At 38.3% G+C, this 20,499-nt stretch overlaps 1 protein-coding gene across 1 annotated transcript in view; it reads right to left on the reverse strand.

Moving 5' to 3' along the window:
- RGS22 (regulator of G protein signaling 22) overlaps window positions 1-20,499 on the reverse strand; it is a 62,507-nt gene that overhangs the window by 21,307 nt on the left and 20,701 nt on the right. Inside the window, exons 8-15 of the mRNA XM_069854425.1 lie at window positions 17,404-18,082; window positions 16,693-16,854; window positions 15,589-15,769; window positions 14,087-14,163; window positions 13,453-13,558; window positions 11,478-11,603; window positions 9,854-9,955; window positions 3,853-4,047 (exon numbers count right to left, since the gene is read on the reverse strand). Coding sequence (XP_069710526.1) covers window positions 3,853-4,047; window positions 9,854-9,955; window positions 11,478-11,603; window positions 13,453-13,558; window positions 14,087-14,163; window positions 15,589-15,769; window positions 16,693-16,854; window positions 17,404-18,082 — 1,628 coding nt within the window. The remainder of the gene's footprint in view (window positions 1-3,852; window positions 4,048-9,853; window positions 9,956-11,477; window positions 11,604-13,452; window positions 13,559-14,086; window positions 14,164-15,588; window positions 15,770-16,692; window positions 16,855-17,403; window positions 18,083-20,499) is intronic.

Consider the following 20,499-nt stretch of genomic DNA (forward strand, 5'->3'; position numbering starts at 1 on the left):
GAGTGGGAAATGTCAAAAAAAGATAAAGAGTGCCACAGATTCCCAGAAATAGAAATGTAAGACAAGATAGATGCTGCAATATCTGAACAATGAAGGTCAAAGCTCTCAGACTTTCAGTATTGTTCTTTTCTTTAGTTTTACACCAGGTAATACCTTACAATAATAAATTTTGCATTATTAGAACTCATGAAGTATTGACATTTTTTAACTTATATAGAAGCCTTGTGTATATAACTAGAGCAGTTCTCCATGTTATGTGCAAACAACCAGTAACTGCATAAGGAATAGTTTGGTGACCCTCTCAGCTGCCTAAACCGTTCAAATACAGGTTTTGGGATACTTAGCAAAATTGAGCCAATGCATTATACTGATTAGCACACCCGTTACAAAGATTAGAAAGCCGTGGTCTTATTATACAAGAGTGTATGTGCAAGAGAGAGAACAGAGCTTTTAGATTAATAGTCATTACATCTTTGTCTAAATGTGAATGCCGTACTAATCACCATGTTATCTGAATGCCTTCAGGCTCAGTGTAACTCTATTCCCCTGTTAGAAAGTGCCTTTGGTTATTCTTTCCTTTAAAAGAAGATGTAGTTTAAAAGTAAATAGGAAAATAATTCAGAACATTTTTCATGCAGTTTAAACAGAAAGCAGATAGAGGCAGGGTGAGTGTCAACAATAAAAAGGAACTCTCCTGTTTTCATGTTTCGTTTAAAGATAAAAATGTAGATACATACTGACCATGTCCCAAATAAACAATTTTGGACTCACCTAATCCTTGATAAAATATCTCGTTTCATTATGGGCCAAATATATCCTGCTGTATGCTAGAACAGGGGGGAAGAGTTGAGCCAGAGACCGAACAAAATACAAAGCAGACCTTGTCTTTGTGCTGGGAAGGAGTGTGCCTAAGCATCAGTCTGCGCCTAGTACAAAGAGACTCTAGTGCCTCCTAGAACAGGGCAGTTTACGACTGTGTACTATAACTCTTCAAAAATGCAAGGATTTAGTTCTGTTTTTTCGTGCTCTGATTAAGATGTTTGTGTTATTAGGGCAGTGAGAAGTCTGCACATAACTACAATTGCAAAGCAAAGCGTCATATAAACTGAAAGGGCGATAGATTCTCTCTCAACTCACGGAGGTATAAACTGACACACGCATTAACTTAAATTAAACCAAAAGTTTATATTTTCAGTTCTTACATTGGAGGAATTCCTCCATTGCTAGAAGCAGTTAAAATACTGTATCCAGAGAATCCTTTTAATACAAAAATTATGTATAATAATACATGGCTGAGTCAGTGACTTGACTTAGTGAGGACTGACAATAGATACTGATGATACACATAGAAAATATACATTTACATATACAAAATATGCAAATATATAAACATACGAAAAAACTGTAAAGTTAGTCTGGTGGAAAGTAAATAAAATTTCACATTAATGAAAGCACCATTCAATTATACAATATTCTGCAGGTTGTAAATAATTTTAGCTGAAATAGCTTGAAAAAATAATTTATCTGAAAGCTTAGAAAATATGCTGAAAAGTGAAGAGGATATTTTGCAGATGTGTTTGTATTAGTATATTTCATTTTAGCAAGTTTTTTAGATGTTCAAACTTTCAGAGTTTCTCAAGGAAATAAATTTATCAGAGGATGAGAGGGAAGGTCCCCTTGTGAATTAATTAGAAGGTAGAAAATCAGAAATAAAGAAATGAATAAGTGTTCATAGTGGGGTGGAGTTCCTATTGGAGTCTCACAGGGACCTGCGCTGAGGTTGTTTTTTTAAACATTCAGAAATTATCTGGAAAAGGAGGTGAATGAGGAGACAACAAAGTTTGCAAAATTATTCCACAGAGCAAAAAATTAAATTGACTGTGAAGAGCTGCAGGATTTTAGGACACTTTAGCATCTGGATGATAAAAGGGCAGCTGAATTCAATGACAATAAACATTAAGTCATTCCAGTGAGCTCCAAATTAGGGCTTTCCATTAGCTGTTATTACTCAGTAAAGAGATCTTGGAATCACTGCAGATGGCTGTTAGCTTACAGTCTGCACATCCACTCAAAGTTCACCAGGAATCAAAAGGCAATTAGAATCATAGGAACAATTAGGGAAGAAACAAAAAGCAAAGCAGAAAACATGATTTTGCCACTGAATAATCCTTAGTGTATCCAGATCTTATGTACTGCCTGCCTCTCATCAAAAGAATATGAAATAACAGATATGGATGGGGGTGATAAGTGCAACAAAGGTGTGGAACACCTTCTGTAAGAGGAAAGGCCAGATAGTCTAGGATTCTTGAGTTTCAGAGAGATGCAATTGAAGGGGAATATAACAGAAACCTGTAAAAGCATAACAGCATTGAGAAGAACAATTGTTCAGCGTTCCTTGTGATGTACAAAACTGGGGCACCACATGAAATTATCAGGGAGGGCTTTGCAAACAAACAAAGATAAGCATTTTTTTTCTCTTATTGCATGATTAAACCCACTGCATGGAACCCAATCCTACAGGCTGAAGATATAAAATGATTCAAGACATATTTATGTAAACCCATAGGGGAAGACAAAACTCATCAAAGACTATTAGACACAAAAATGTGGATAAGACCTGTGATTCATGAATCTTGTCAGCCGCAAAGTACTGAACCTGGCAATACTGCTACATGTTTTTTTCTTGTTCTTATACTCTATTCTTAAATGTTTAATACAGGCCACAGCTTAATAGGCTTAGAAGACCATTCTCAACTTTGATTCTATGTATCTTTTCTCCTAGTTGTTCATACATGCATGCATGATACAGTAAAAAACCACACTGTACTACAAAATATCCACATAAGGATTTCAAAATGTTTAGCAGGGGATGCATGCATGTTCTCATTGCAAGCTGACAGAATTATCAGCTGTAAGTGATGGTATTTCCTCTATAAAAGCAGGTGCTTCATCTAAGGTCACAGTGGAGAAAAACAGGAACAATTAACGTCCTGCCCTCCAATTTCTAATTCTCACTTGTAAGTTTCTCTTTCCGTATCCAAGAGAGAGATGTTAAAGATTTGAAATTAGAAGTGTGACCTACAGCTGATAACTGGTGGGTGAGTTTACAAAGAGCAGAGAGCCACAGTATCCATCACTGCCTCCACTCTTTCTTGTATGTGTTTGTCAAAAGCAGAGTCAGGGTTGCAGCCATCTCCTCTGAGCTGCAAGAGCCTGCTCAATTCAAGCCTTCAGAGGCTTTCTGCCATTAGAACTGAGTACACCACTGAGCCACCTGTTTTAGGAAGCCTGCAAGGCATTAGCCCTAACACAGCAGGGCAGCTATCTAAAGAGTGTTTGGGGCAAATACAGCTGAATCACGATACCACATTTCCTCTTCTGCTATGCAGTAGCTGCACTTTAACTCTAAACACCAAGAAACACATTATACAATCAATATGGACCTAGCATCACTGTACCGGCATTCTATAAACACAGCTTGTCTTGTACTTATCACTGAAAACATAGGCTTGTTTGCAATTCATCATAAGAAAATTGCTTTTGATCAATAGCAAGATTGCAGAAACATGACACTTCCTGAGTGCAAAGAAAGATTTTGCTGTAGCAAGATGCATTCCTCCCTGATTCACAGACCAAGGGGTCTACAAAGCCTGCACCTTCTTTTCAGATGGGAAGTCTGCTTTCCACAAGCTCAGGGTATTCCATGTATCAGCATAGAAAGTAGTGGGTGAGAAAATATCCCATAATCCTTTTCTCTTCCTGACTATAAAAGTAACAGGGTTGCATATAAGCACTCTTGTGATTTTCTTCCCTGAGATAACAATTTTTCATAATGTCATCCAGATCAGTTACCTTTCCATAAGCGGATTTGTCTGATTCCACCATCTTCATCCATGCTTCTAGCAGAACAGTGAGGATATGCTCTTCTGCTGAGTCAAAAAGATCCTCAAAAGCTGGGTCAATTTTCTGATAAATCATGTTTTTTTTACTCTGATGAAGTCCAATGTCCATACTGGCAGATGGAGCAATGTAAGTTGCATAAAGGAACTATGATAAAACAGAAGAAGCCATCATCAGTTCCAACAGTAACAAACCATTGAAGGAGAGTATTAATGGGTATTTGCCCCCCGTTGCCCTGTTGTATATTCTGAATATATATCTAATTACACTTGCCTTTTCTAACCAATATTACTATTTTGTCCAAAATTCATTTATTGCCATAAGTGACCTCCCTGCCATTTTAACTCCTACTTGTTAAAATGATTAGATCACAAAATAGTGATTAATATAATTTTTGCTTGGAGATATTGGGCTGATTTTTAGATAGACTCAAATAACCACAATCATCACAGCAAGTGCACTTTTCATGAAGACAGATTCTTGTTTTGCATAATATGTGCTGGACCAACTCATGAAGGAATCTTCCTCTGAATAGAAGGGAATTTGTAAATTTAAGGTTAAAATTAATGATAAATTAAGATTTCACTTTCTGTGGAGATTCTCTTGCACAGTTCTTTTACACTGGTTAGACTCCATCACTGTACAGGATCCATAACAGGAGATATCTGTTATGAGGTCTAAATTCTTAGCAAAGCAAGGTTTACAATATGCCTTTTTATGAAGCACAGAGTTTGCCATTCAACATGTATGAACAGAAGAAAGCTGAACCTGGAGAATGTTTCCTCCTCACTAGCAGCTCATTGTTGAAGTACCAAGTAAATTTTTGTATTTATTTCAAAGAATTTTTTTTCCAAATAGTCTCCTAAGTGAAATTCTTGGTTTTTTTAAATGTCCCATAAATTGCTATGAAAAAGAACATTGAAAACTTCGGGAAAAACACTTTGTTCCAGGAATATCTTGGAAGAATATATACCTTAATCTCTTTCTAATACATCATGATTCCAACTGCAGCTAGGAACTCAAGTAAAAAAAAATGCTGCCATAACAAATTTCATATGCTTATAATTGCTTTCTCTTCTTCATATTGTCAAAGTCTAACTGATTTTCAAACATATGACCAGGGGATCAGATTAGTGGCATAAATCAGACTTTCTCTCTAGTCTGTCACTTAGAACCCCATCTTCACTATTTATTATCACACAGTTTTAACAATGAAGAATGCAGGTTCCTGATAATTCTCATTTTCCTTATGTTGCTAAAATCCATCTGCAACTAGCAGACGTACAAAAAGCAGTAGAAAAAAATACTACATTTACTCTGTGTTCAAGCAGCAATAAAGTATAATTGTATTTAGACTTCAGACATAATGGGAGAATATTTAAGTACATTAAATAATTGTTTCTGTTTGTTTTATATTAAATTCTGATTTATTAGACTATTTCTTTTGAACAACAACAGTACCAGACTATATCCCCATGATTCTAGACATTAACAATTTGAAACAGATCCTATAGACTCTCCTGATATCGGGTCAGTGAGAAATATAAAGCTACAATGGCTGACATCCACCCTTCAGTTAGAGCTTTAAGTATTTGCTGTCTGTGCAGGATTCCACCCCCTTGCTACACAGATCTAACCACTGAAAGTAAAGATGGTTAGTGGCTATTGTGGCCTGTGTTATCAGTGTAATAAAGATCCCCAGGCGTAGGGGTAAGGTCTAAGAATGAGGACAACGACAGGAAGAATCCTTGCTGAAGAACAATACCACATTTATCCTAAATTGTTCCTTTCTCAGCAAATCTCCCAATAAACTTAAATTTAACAGAGAAAGCATTAATTACATTCATAGTGATTTCAAAAGTTGGAAGCTATTTTGATGAACCCTAATGCTAGTAAAATTTCAGTTACATCATGTTCTTGTTTGATCCAAAACATTCAATACATAAAATAGCCGAATTAGAAGGGACCAGTCCAATGATATAAAGATTTGTTATCTTTAAAAATAGACTTTTTAAAAAGGGGTTAACCGTTTTCTTCATCATTAGGGCTACATTGTTCCACTTGTTATGACTCAGAAAACAACACACAAGGGATCTGTAAATTGGTGAAGAAGGTCCAGAAAAGGTCCTCAACATTTTAACACAGATTTAACCTTGTTCCTTAAATGGCTGGTCATTTTTAGCATAGTTTCAAGAATAAAATCAAAACAAACACTCCACAGCTTTCTTGGGCAGATCTATTCTTTCCCCAGTGGTTTTGTATGGAATAGCTTAAGTTGCATATATTTGCTACTTTTCTTTAGAGCCAATAAAAAATACCGGCCTGCAGAGTCAGAAATTGCCCAGACTAAGGACGCTTTGGCCAAAAACTATTGACAATCTCCTCACATAAACACTGCTGTAATATCTTGCCTTATTAGGGGCTGCATTTGCAGGCTGCTCTACCTGTAGAACTGCCCCCAATCCTGTATAAGTTCACAGGCAAAACTTGATCATAGTAGAGATTTGTTTTCCCCAGAAAAAATAGTTAGGGCTGGTAATATATATAATAAAAGAAGCAGAAATCTAGAGATGGTTAAACGAGCTCTAGGAGTGCACTTTTCCAAACTCAAAGTACCAGACAGTGCTGTAATCAGGATGTCTTTTTGAAGAATGTAGATTTACTGTGACTGAAAATTTAGCCTGACACCATCTTTTTGGTTAAATTCTTGTAAGAATCCACTGCTATGGGATTTGACCCACCATGATAAAGAGAGCATCACAAAGTGATGAAATGAATGTGTGCACCTGCAGATAGGGAGAAATGAGAAGTTTCCATCCTTTGTTCTCTGCTGAGGGTTTGGGCACATCTGTAGATCTGCACTGATTTGAATGCAAGGACTGCAGGAAAACTAACTGCAAAGAGTTCTAGACATCCCAAAAAAAGTGTCTGTAGTCAGAGCTTTCAACACTGGGCAATGAAGTTAGCAAGATATAGGGGGAAATACATTATATCCTTTAAAAAGTAATATTTGCAGGCTTTTTTGACTCCCATTCATAGAAGTCACTTGGTTTTCTGAACCTCAATGAAATAGTGTTGTATTGGCCAGTTTCCTGAAGAGTCAACAGCAAAAGATGACATTAAATTAACTTAACAGGTATCAAATGCATGCAGATATCTTAAACATGTGACATCCAGTGCCCATCATACTTCATTTTTTCAATGTTTCGTTCCTTTTCTAAAACACAAAGAATTTTCCTGCCTGCCAGCTATACATCTTCCTATAAATATATTTAATAAATGCTAGATTGAACCCAAAACCCTATCAGGAAATTTGGTCAGTTTGCATCTTGAAATTACATATAATGGCACAAATCTCAAGATACAAACTACTTAGGAAATTCGGATTCAGATTTTGGTCCCCTATATGACTTCACAAATCAGGGATTGTGCAGGCCTTGGGTTCTGATGTGAATTCATCTCCAGATAAGAAGACTTTGGTAAGCAATCTCAGAAAGACTGAAGTGAAGCTCAAAACACAAAAAAGATTTAAGTCCGAGTGCTTTGTATTGCTGCCCGAAGGCATGGATACTGCTCTGATCTAAACGAGGGGCTTATGCAGCTGCTTGACAGAATCATATCATGGAAATATACAATACACTAGCTGATCTTAAGTAGAAAGGCTAATCTACCTTATCTCACCTTATCGCATTCCACTAGTTCTGTGTCTGATTTTGAAAGTCCACAGTATTATATTTCCCATAATTGTATTGAATTTTCTAACTCTGAATAACTATTTTTTAATTGAAAACTACAGTACGTGTTTCTTCATTGATTTTCTTTCCTGACATATTTTACACTCCTGTGTGTGTGTTTATAGTGGATAACCATACGTGTTCCTGGATGATTACTAATACTCATAGTTTTTCTGATCCATCAGATTTCGTTCTCACTGTAGTTTCTTTCTCTGGATGAATGAATATGCACCTTGGAATGCATTTCCTCACTCTATCATAAAGCTGAGATAAAAATGCCTAACAAATGAATCAATGAGTAGCAGATACACAGCAATCCAGGTTTGCTCTTGTTTCTAACAGGAAGCAGGCAGAACACATACAAAATACTCTGGATGTCTCTTTCTGTAATAAATAGTAAAATATCTATGATGATGTGTTGTATGAATCTGATCCACATTCCCTCAGGAGTATTTGGAATTACTATCCTATTGTGCCAAAGGTGAGCGCAGAATTTGGGAAAGCATCTCTTCTATAAGCAGACCTTATAGATTGGATGCAGCTTGACTCTTTACTGTGTTCCAATGAAAACAAGAATAATTTTTGTACAGCCTTAAAAGGCAAGCTTGAGAATGATACCAAATGTTGCAGCACATGTGTTGATTTGTTATATTACATTTCAACTGTTAGTTATGCTAATGGAACAGTTTCACATATTTCGTTTTGATGTATTTACTTTAATAGCTATGTGTATGTAGCACTCTGCAATTGCCTAGTACCACTGATTGTACGATGTTGTGCTGTCACCACCAGGCCGGCACTGGAAACAAGATAAGAAAAGCAAAGAAGACTTGAGTCTGAATTTTCAGCCACACAACCACTGCAAAAAGAGTGTAAGCTCATGTGAAATTAAACCAAATTGAAAACCATCATAGACCATAACCTAAGATATGGCCTGCAACAAAACATATAGGAAAATGAAGACACAGTCTAGATATTGTTAACTTGTATGCCTGTTTAGGCAGGGTCCTTAGGCAGATACAGGAGTTGGTCAGTCTTAGGTTGCCCTGAGCCTCAGCCTGTAAGCAGAGCTGGAGGAGAAAAAAACTAAATATGGTAGCAGTTCAAGCTAGCCAGTTTGTGACAAAAGATAGGGAGGAATCTGTGCCTCAGCCTTGGCTTAGAGTTTCTGTACAGATAACACTGATTCGGGTGAGAATTCTAGACAAATATGCAAAATTCTATCATTTGCCTCAGTAGAACCTCCAAGCAGGAAAAGAAGACAATCTGAAGGAAGTCCAGATGCTCAATAACATAAGCCATACAGAGAGATTATTCTCTGCCATTCTCCACAGATAATTATTCCAACGACGTGTGAAGTGGCTGTGCTTTATTACAGCATATACTGAAATATGCAGATAGGATATACTCCTACACGAGGTTTAAGGAGGAAAAACAGACTGAAGTTTCACAAAGTGATCTGAAAAACTGCTTGGAGTCTTTCTAATTATTTCACACTGCTGCAGCCTCCTTCCCTAGCAGTATTGAACTATTCTGCAGCTGGTGACAGCTATCAGCACCTATGTGGTGAACCAGTTCACTTTCAGTGTATATCCTGAAAGAGTATGCTCAATTAAGAATGCCTGTTTGTAAGAAATATCAGTTACGCATGACAGTAAATGAGGGTCTAAAGATCAAATGGAGGGGTGGGATGATGACTGCAAAAAGAGCCTAATAATGCCCTGACAATCAAAAAAGTAAAACAAAACTGACAACTGAAAGACCCATTTCATGACTAGGGTTATTATCTGAGTTCTGGACTGTAAGACCTGCAATTCTAACCCACACAGGAGATAGAAGGAAAGGTATAGCATGATTAGATAATTTAGAAAAAAATATTATCTCTGATGTTAATGCTAAGCAGACAGATTCTAAATACAACACAGAGTTGCAAAGGGGAGATGAGGTAAACTGAGTGTAATAGATAAAACTGGGAACAGGCAGCAGAGCCTAGAAATCGAACTGTGCATGTTTAACATTTAGATCAAGAAATTCCATGGAAACAGTCCAAACAGCTTCTTTTATTGTCCACAACCCAGATTTACTTTGGTGTGGGTTGTCAAGATTTGGAAACTTTACTACTTTCTATCTTCTTTTCAGTTTTTACACTAAACAAATGTGCTTGTAAAGGGAATGAACAAATGTATTTCTGAAGGGAAAACACATAGTTTACAACTTACTCCAGCTTGCTTGTGTATTCTAAAAGGATGAAGAGTTTCTTGGTAGAAAAGTTGATGATAAGCCTGTAGGTCAAACCAAAAGTACACACTGTTCTTCCACAACTAGAGATGAAAAATATTGTAAGTTATTGCTACTCAAATATCACAGCTTTATAAAACGTTGACTTTCCAGTACAAGCAATTATTTAGCTCCTTGGGGTCATCATAAATCAAGCTCATTTTAAGAACAACGTATTTAATGGCATCGTCACCGTGATACTATATCTTTTATTGTATCCCTTATGCATAATTGGCCATTAAAATTGTTAACATTGTAGTTAACATTTGAAAAGTAACCACATTTCAGTGGCATAAAGCCACCACTAAAGAAGAAATGCTGATAATGGACACACAGAATTTGTGCCATGGTGAAATAGCATTTTGCAGCAATAACCAAACCAATTAAATATTGTGTAGATGACATATGTTACTGGGAATATCATTACTTTTTTATTACATGTATTTCTGAGGCAGAGTCTTGGCCTCATTTCATAAATTCAAACAAACATCAAAAGATCTTTCAGAATGAATCTAGATCTTTTACCAAGTCTTCTATTCATGTGCTTATGGGGTATGGATCTTAAAAATGCCCTGAAACCCCCATCACTGGACAATAAAGAAAATGTTCCAAAAAGATAGGTGTGGGGAACTTTGCTTCACAAACTGTAGCCTGCCAGACCTGGGATATGAGTGAAACTGGCTCCACAGTTGTGGACAAAACCTTAAAGAAATAATTGTCAAAGGAGTCTGGCACCTACATAGGCTAGAGGATGTGTGGGTGGGTGCCTATCTCCAGTGGAAAATCAAATACTTTTATTTAGATTTCTGTCTATACACATTCAAAATTTGTAGCTGAAGGTATTCAGCTTTGGAAACATTGGCTCTTGCCTTCTGCTTACCAAAGGCATTTGTAGCTACTGCTGCTGGATTCTGGCTCATCCCAGCAGTGAAACAGATATCCACCTTGATTGCACTCAAAACTCCCCTAAAGACTCAGTTTTTCTGCAAAGGCACCAAACACTCAGGTTCATAACTTGTTCCAACCAGTCCTCAATTTACACCCAGCAATGGTTGATTGATCTGCTGAGTGCAGAGAAGAAATAGTCTTATGTGCCTCAAAAATCCAAGAAGCTTTGTGGAAGCAGAAGGGTGGTTTTAAATACTGGAGATTTTGGACATCACCAACCCAGCAAATAAGGAAATGGTAGATTATCATGAGTAATAGCATAGTATACTTTCCATCTTTTTTAAAATGTTTTTGTGGGTTAAGACCTCATTTTTTACTGCCAAGTTAAAGGCTAGTTTTTAAAAATGATTAGGTTTTTTTATCCCTGATGGTACAATCAGATTTCCAATAGGTTTGAGACAGTTAGGATCTGACAGCTTGGTTAAGACCTGTCATTAGTTTGAATGTACACATGAACAGTTTATTGCTGTTGAGGGACTGGAGTCTCACAAGTAATAATTCATCCAGTCATCAATCTTTCTTTCTCTGTTGTTTTTTCTTTTCAGTCTGGCTGCCCTCTAAACTTGGCACTCAGTCAGTTGTGGACTAAATTATCACAGCACAGGAAAATGCTCATACCTTATTCCCTGACTTCTCACAGAAGTGTGTGAAGTAGTAGCCTGCTCTGTTCTCCACATAAAGAGCCTGCAGCATGCTTTCCATTCTTGATCCCCCTAAAACAACACTACCACCAGCACTTTTCCCCTGGACAAATAAAATATAGTTATACAGTAAGGAATAACAGGCTTTCATCATTTTCAATGTCAGTACATTGCAATGGAGAGTCATGCAATGTGTTCAATTAGTGTCTTCGTCCCAAGAAACTAGACTCCATTTTCTACTACATATACAACTGATCATAGCTCTCCATACCATTTTCCCACTAAATATTCATATCCAATGGAATAAGTCTGATGTCTGAAGGCATGCAAATTAGCAAAATTATCATAGCATCTCTTAGGTGGTTCCTCAATACTTGAAACAGTAAAATAAACCTGGCCTTAACTCTGCCATTAACTCTTTTATTCTGAATCCTGGGAATTCCATTGATATTAAACAATACTCTCAGCTCAGACTATTGTGTTTAGAACCAAGGGAAGTGAACAGGTGGTTATTTGGTCAAGCCTCAAAATTATTACCTATCATAGAAAAAAAGGTACATCTCCTAGGGTTACACCTCTTACATCACCATCGAAATGATGAGCATTTTAGGGGAGAGGAAGTCCATGCCCTTTACCATGGCTAGCTCCTGGAGCATTTAAGGAAGAATACATCCATTTTGACAGTGCTCACAGAGAAATCGTTGGAGAGCACAAACTAGTAAATTAGCTTCTGGTGATCATAAAAGAGAAACTTGGCTGACTTGCCATCTCTAATAGCAGAAACGAAAGCAGCTGACTGTGGCGGCTGACCACCAGATTCTTTCCAAACAGTAACGGGGATGGAGAAGGGCAGGAGGAAGCCAGACTTCTGAAGCAGAGCAGGAAGATCCTACTCCCCGGTATGAAGTTAAACTATGGATCCACACATTCCCCTCTACATCGTATTTGTGATGGCAAATAGTGGGGTCCTGACTGTGGGTTCCATTCTAGCCCCGTGAGTGTAAATTAATAGTATTTTCATTGCTTAGCTAGAGGGAAGCTCTGCATAATGAATGCGTATAAAAAATGAATAGTTCATGTAGTGAACAATTCTTTACTATAACTTCATAACTGCAAATGCTCCCTGACTGCAAAGGTTATCCTTTTCTTCTGCCAAAATTAACAAAGAAGTAAAATTATTGTAGTTAAGCAATAAACAATGTGTGATTTTGATGTGACAAACAATCATGCTTCATCGATCAGCAAACTCTGTGTATATGTAAACAGGTCCAGATTTCATAAGGGGGGGGCATTAAGTTGTGAGGCCATAGGTATCAATAGTGCCAAGAAACAAGATGATTCCAAAAATGGGGAAAGTTTTAGATATACTTTAAATTGCCAAGTCTTGTCATCTCCTGTGTTTGATTTGTCAGCTTTTTAACTGTTATTGAGAAAATGCTCTTCTGTGCAGCCTGTCCCTCCTGATTTTTGCTGGATTGAGGGCCTGCTTAGCAGGTAATAACTCAGCAAAGAAAACAAAGAAATACAGGAGCAATAATGAGGAATTGTACAAGTGAAGCATTTTCCTCTTCTGAATTTCAATATTTTAATCACTTTCTAGGACAGATTCAGTTTTCACTGAAAGTCTGCTATACTTCCCTAGGCAACAATTCCACTGGAGCGTTTATCCAGTGAGTTTTCCATAACAACCTACTGAACACATGGTCACCATGGAGAAGATCAACACTTTCTAGTGAAAATAAACCTCTGTATGTGCCATGATTTGCTATCAAATAGGTAACAAATGCCACACAGAGAATGCTGACATTCTAATTATACCCCTGCATATGGCATAGACATTCACATAATCAAACCCATTTCTCCCCATCATTGACTACTTCTCCTTCAATACTACAGAATAGACTGTTTTAACACAGGATTTAGTACAACTAAAATCTTCAAGCACTACTTACCTGGAGCAGCTCAGCATAGGTGTACTTTCTATGAACCTGGTATTTTGAGTCTTCAGTGTCATTCAAAGCTAAGCAACAAATTGTGTCTCCTCTCACTGACTTTGGCCTGAATCCATAAACAAACAAAATTTTCAATACCTATTTAAGAAAAAACTAGGACTGCTTATGAAATAAACAGCTAAGAAGGGCCTCAAGAGACATAGAATGACATAGGGAATAGTAGAGAGAAAAGTATATAGTGTTCAAATTCATAATAAATGTAAAAAATGTAGAGGAATAATTTTTCATATGGCCCTGTGGAAATCACTTACACAGTATATCTTTGAGGGCAAGTGCTTAAGACAGTTTAAAATAATAGAATTGTATGTAGAGAATATCAGCAACTATACAAAAGAGAGTAAAACACCTGTATCGGGGGAAAAAAACCTCTTGTGTTGTGGCACAAATAATTAAGAAACTAATCAACCAGGGAGGAATTCTCCATGCACACAATCTCTACCGTAACTGTGCTTCACTAAGCAGATTATTATGTTAAAGAAAGGTATTCATGAAAACAGTAGGATCTAAAAGCCTTTCATAAATATTCAAGATATATTGATGTGCAAAAAGGTGTACAAGGGACTTTTGTACTTACCTCAGTTTACTGCTAGAAGCGTCATCCCTCTGGGGCCTCTGATGTGGTGGCAGGGTCAGTGGTAATCTTAATGATTTCTTCAAAGAGAAATGTGGTGTAGATTGTTTTAATAAAGTTGTTGGTGAGCTTGCTCTACTTTTCATAGAATAATAGAATAACCAGGTTGGAAGAGACCCACCGGATCATCGAGTCCAACCATTCCTATCAAACACTAAACCATGCCCCTCAGCACCTCATCCACCCGTGACTTAAACACCTCCAGGGAAGGTGAATCAACCACCTCCCTGGGCAGCCTGTTCCAGTGCCCAATGACCCTTTCTGTAAAGAATTTTTTCCTAACGTCTAGCCTAAACCTCCCCTGGCAGAGCTTGAGGCCATTCCCTCTTGTCCTGTCCCCTGTCACTTGGGAGAAGAGGCCAGCACCCTCCTCTCTACAACCTCCTTTCAGGTAGTTGTAGAGAGCAATGAGGTCTCCCCTCAGCCTCCTCTTCTCCAGGCTAAACAATCCCAGCTCTCTCAGCCGTTCCTCATAAGGCCTGTTCTCCAGCGCCTTCACCAGCTTTGTTGCTCTTCTCTGGACTCGCTCCAGAGCCTCAACATCCTTCTTGTGGTGAGGGGCCCAGAACTGAACACAGGATTCGAGGAGCGGTCTCACCAGTGCCGAGTACAGAGAGAGAATAACCTCCTTGGACCTGCTGGTCATGCTGTTTCTGATACAGGTCAGGATGCCATTGGCCTTCTGCCCTACTGTTTTTCTCCATGAATTAGCATTTTAAAAAATGTTGTAGTCTAAAACTATCCAAATCAAAGTAACAGAGGTATGTGTGAACAGATCTATGGCATAGCCTGTCCAGTTCTCAATACTTGAACCACAGTCTTGATTAACATTCTCCAGGTACCTTCTGTCCTGCGGCTTACCACTGTGTTACTGAAAACCTGCAGCTTTCATTGCAGTCACCTCTCAAAATCAGGCTTTCAAGGAAGAATAGAGTCAAAATTGCACTGTTCATGAGCAAGCTACATGCTGTGAAAAGGTGAGATCTGTGTTGCGTGGCCCATGGCCCTTAGTAGAAAGCTGTCATGTGCAGCTGATTATACAGCTGTGGTGATATCAAATGAGCATATAACATATTAGGGGTAGATTTAGAGTGACTGTAGTGAAGTTGTAAGAATTACTCTGGATTAAGATGAGGCTGGTTGAAGGGCAGAATCTGCACTATTACATGCTCAGTCTTGCAGTTCTGAGAATTTCAAGCGAAAATACCTATCCAAAAGTCTTATGAAATTGCCAGGATGTAACTAAGAAGATAATCTGATTCCATTTATAGCAATCTGTTGCCTAAAGCATAGCAATATTTTTCTGCATTTTTATACAAAAGATAATCTTGCTAAATTTTGACTTCCAACCAAGCACCATATTCTTGTCCCATTGAATTCAACGAAATTCATTATTATTTTTGATGGGATAAGGCTTTATTTTTCAATGTTGTGATCCTACCTACCTGAGGAAGGGAAGGTGGTATCCTTGGTGTGCAAGACTTAGGTGTCAATGGTAGCAATGATACCATTTGTGGAAAAGGATCGATGTCCACCCTTGGTCTCTCTTGGCACATGTGCCAGAGCTTCAGTTTTGCACTGGCACGTTCCATTGCTGTTGAATGAGTGACACTAAATATCGGACCCCTAGGGGAAAAAAAAAGCTAATAAGAAGAATTTTCCCAAAACATGAAATACTGGGCTAGTTGGCTTATTTTTTCCCCCATAATGGTGTTTGCTATAGCAAGACACAGTGCTACATGCACTTAGAAGTAAAAATCAGATATTATTTAATATATGTTTATACATTGCACTCTTCTAAATGTAAAACTAAGTTATATGTAAATAAATTTGGGCTGCAAATTCTGCACCTTTACATAGTTGCAGTAGGATATGCCCCATCCATCCTACAGCAAAGAATAGAAAAGGATTGTAGGCCACAGGACATAGGCCATAACTCTCATGAGGTTCTACAGCAAAGTTCACTGTTGCAGATATTTATTTTATGTTTATTCCTGAAATTTGTTAATCCCTCATCCCTGGGGAGGAGAGAAGACATTCCAAAATTTAGCTTATGTTTTGGAAACAGGTTAGAGTTTGTATCCTTCCTTAAGTTGTCAATATGTAAAGGGCATTTTTTATGACAGACATTGAACAGTAAAGTTTCAGGGTCAAATTCCACATAAATGCATAAGCAGAGCATCCTCAGAAACTTGAGAAGGGCAGTATGGGGAGTAGGTAGGACAGAATTAATCTTGTATGCCTGGAGGAGTTTCTCCACCCTGCAGCCTAAAGTTTGGTTGAATGGTATCCAAGGTAGCTATACACAAAGTAGTTCAGATGCTCTGGCAGTAAAATAATAAGGGTGGGTCTACCTGGCTTCTTAGCAGATTGCACTGCAGTTTAGGCTCAACTAAAAATTCACAGGCCACATCTGCTAGTATTTACAATGACATTGCTTCCCATAATTGCATTGGGATAAGTGGGATGAAATAAGACTCATAGGCCCATCAAAGAAAAGGAAAATATGTTAAACAATAGAATCTTAGTTCATGTTCATTTTTTCATACCAGTAAAGAAGCAGAGGTTTCACTACTTCAGGCTGAATCCATCTTAAATGGTTTATATTCCACTGATCTCCATGCAGTAGATGAAGTCTGAGTAACACTTCTGAACTGAGGAAATAGTCTCCACTGCTCAGCAGATAGAGTTTTTTCATCTTACTGAGTTGCCTCGGGTCAACAAAAATAGTCATATAAACATGTATCAGATGCTGTACGAACCAAGTACTCCTACTGCATAGACTGCTTTCATGCAACATTTTTAATTGCAAGTGGCAGAAGCCAAAACAATGTTTCTGCAAATTAGAGACAGGTTGTGTATAAGATAAAATGTACAGCGCCTTAGAGCAGACGATTTGATTGCCTTAGAATAGACAATCTGAATCCGGCAGAGCCTCTCACTAAAGCAGTTTGTCATACTGAATGATCTGCTCTTGAATATAAATTCTTCTGTTCTTCTTTTTTTAATTTCTGTTGGCATCTGTTTGCCAAATCTCTTTCTAATAAAGCCTTAAATACTATTGTGATTCTGACATCACGTAAGCTTTGCAAACGTGACTCTGCAAAAAGAGTTTTATCAGCTTCAGCACCTTGTCAGGACACTCATGATTACTTTAATCGTGTCTTTTTTATTCAATCATTACAATCTATTCTGAAATCTCACAACCTGCATTACAAGTATTTAAAAAAAAGGGAATAACTATAACTAATGAGAAGTACCTTTGTTGTCTTGTAGTGTCCTTAACAACCTTTAGTCTTTCAATATCCATCCAGAGCCACCAGTACCTTTCCCCAAGTGTTCCTTTAATGAACTTCTTGAATCTTTCAAACTTGTGTCTGTTGCCAGTGTCGTAAGTCCTGTGACTGATACACCAGGCAGCCCTGCTGTCTGGCCCATCACTTTCAGAACTTGATCTTAAGCTTACTTCTTCAGTATCTTGTTCTCTTACATCTCCCTTGGACTCCAAGACAGTAAATGGAGAAGTACTTTGGGAAATGAGCGATGCTGCAGTACCATGGGCAAATTCATTATTTGCTAATTCACGTATAAACACCTCAGGCTGTTTGTGGAAATCCACATTGCTCTCAATGTCAGCAGGTGGCTGGTGGGTTGGTTCTGAAATGGGTTCCTTCATTACAGGTTGAGCATAAGCTGGTGTGAATTCTTCCTGTGTTTGAAAAGTTGTGCTTTCCTGTTCTTTTTCTTCTTTTGTTGCACTTTCCCATTTTGGGTCTAGATAAACTCTTAACTGAGTGAGGGAAGGAGGTTCAGTAATGGCCACATAAGAATCCTCCTCAGCCTCTCTGGATCTCTCCCTAATAATGTCAGGTTTTGCTGATGTTGTCCTTGAAAGGGAAAAGAAACCTCGGTTGCATTCCTCAGAATGGGAGCCCAGTTCTGCATTAAATCAGAAAAGATCATTGAACACTTTTTTTACTCAGAACTCTTGCATATCAACATTTTCAAGTTAAAAAATGCAACATATTTATATTGTGCTGCTGCAGAACAATCTGACCATGTCACACTGCAGAGTAGGGAATAGCAGCAGTGCTTACACTTGCTTTCTGGCTAGAAACTCAGACCCCTGACTAAGAAGGTCATTCCCTGTTGAATTCCAGCAGAGCAGTATAGTTCAGGTACAACTCCTTCTGGAGCTAATTGTCTTGTTTACTCAGCTGAGCATCCCGGATCCTCAGCACTTGTTAAATTACCTTGTTGTGCTGCAAGGCCTGGTTTCTTCCTGAGCATTTGGTCATAGTTTGATCAAAGTCACAGTGTGTAGCAGGACTGAATTTTGTTTAGGCATGAGGAAGCTAGTAAGTTATAATTCTTACACTGATTATTGCAAAAGACTAAAACATCAAACAGACCTCTGTCAGCTGGGTAAAATCTTGACATACGTAGAAAGACGACAAAACAAATTATTATGTCAGGGGCTCTGGAAACATTTAACAGTCCTGCAGTCCAGTCTGCCACCCAGAAATAGCTCCTTTTCATTAAGAGATATTTCATAACTACAAGTTCAGAACAGTTACCAGCCCTGGTTTTTGGGTCTACACTTCTCTGTTTAATTCCTTTTACTTGACTCATCATCATCCTTATGCTATTAAGTATTCTCTGCCATCCTGGTCTGCTGAGAAAAAAACTTACTGCTTTAACTCAAATATCTTCTTTACTTCTACCAGACTTTAGCACATTGAGTACTTCTGGGGCATCGCTGGATCAACGGACCAAGGACCATGGGATGAGGTGTAACAAGGCTAAGTGCAGAGTCCTGCATGTGGACACAAAAACCCCTTGCAGTGCTACAGGCTTGGGGAAGAGTGGCTTAAAAGCTCCCCGGCAGAGAAAGACCTGGGGCATTGGTCTACAGCCAAGTGAATATGAGTCATCAGTGTGTTCAGGTGGCCAAGAAGGCCAATAGCATCTTGGTTTGTATCAGAAACAACGTGGCCAGCAGGACCAGGGAAGTGATTCTCCCCCTGTACTTGGCACTGGTGGGGTCACACCTTGAATACTGTGTTCAGTTCTGGGCCCCTCGCAACAAGAAGGATGTTGAGGTCCTGGAGCATGTCCAGAGAAGAGCAATGAAACTGGTGAAGGGGCAGGAGAACAAGTCTTATTAAGAGTGACTGAGGGAACTGGAGAAGAGGAGGCTGAGGGGAGATCTTATTGCTTTCTACAACTGCCTAAAGGGAGTTTGCAGAGAGGTGGGTGTTGGTCTCTTCTCCCAAGTGACAGGTGATAGGATAAGAGGGAATGGCCTCAGGCTGTGTCAAGGGAAGTTTAGATTGGACATTAGGAAAAGTTTCTTCACAGAAACGGTTCTCAAGCACTGGAACAAGCTGCCCAGGGAGGTGGTTGTGTCATCATCCCTGGAGGTGTTTAAAAGGTGGATAGATGAGGTGCTTGGGGACATGATTTAGTATTAGACAGGTATGGTTGGTGTTGGTGATCTCTAAAGTCTTTTCCAACCTAATGATTCTATGATTGTATGTTAGCAAAGATGACCTTGACTGTACAGGCTGCTTAGCCAGGTTAATGCTGTACAAGTCAGGCCTGTAAAACTGACCAGAATAACTACAGGTATGATGAACAGCAGCAGAATCGAAGTGAAAGGAAATAAAAAAATCATACTTCAGTTGTGGCCCTACAGTATCTTTCTGTCATTCCAGTGTTTAAACTATAGAATAAATTGAATCTTCTCTATTTCCCTAAAACTAACATGGCAGCAATAGAAAAAGGGCTGAATCTCTCAGATCCACTAAATCCACACTGGCAGTATTATCAACCTCTGTAACTTTCTATGGTGACCTGGTCAATAAATGGCAATGACAGTTAGACTTTTTTTTCCATCTTCCTCCAAAAATAAGCCATACCAAACCAGTGTCAGCCACTGTCACAGACAGATACTTGGATCAGGAACATAACAGAGAGGTTCCCTGCTCTGCACTCACATAATTTCATGTGTAAGTACAAACAGCATACTATGTAAGAATTAATATAAAAATCATCGTGATTTAAAATGTATTTTCTTATTTCTAAACTATCTTAAATGTTTTCACTTGACAAAGAAAAATGATGGCTTTTCAACATAGTTCTGTGAAATTGAAACATGAAGAATGATTTCAGAGGACCTGAGGGAACTAGGGAGTGGCTCAGAGTTTTGCTCAGACATTAATTGGTAAGCCTGATCCAACTGAAGCGGTGAGCAAGGAATTCAAACTGAATTGTCCAAGCAAATACCTTCAGCTTATTGAACTCTTTCTAATTGCAGGCTGGCTCCGAGAAACTTAGCTGATGTCCTTTATTGC

Source organism: Phaenicophaeus curvirostris, chromosome 3 (assembly GCF_032191515.1).
Source record: "Phaenicophaeus curvirostris isolate KB17595 chromosome 3, BPBGC_Pcur_1.0, whole genome shotgun sequence".
NCBI lineage: Eukaryota > Metazoa > Chordata > Aves > Cuculiformes > Cuculidae > Phaenicophaeus > Phaenicophaeus curvirostris.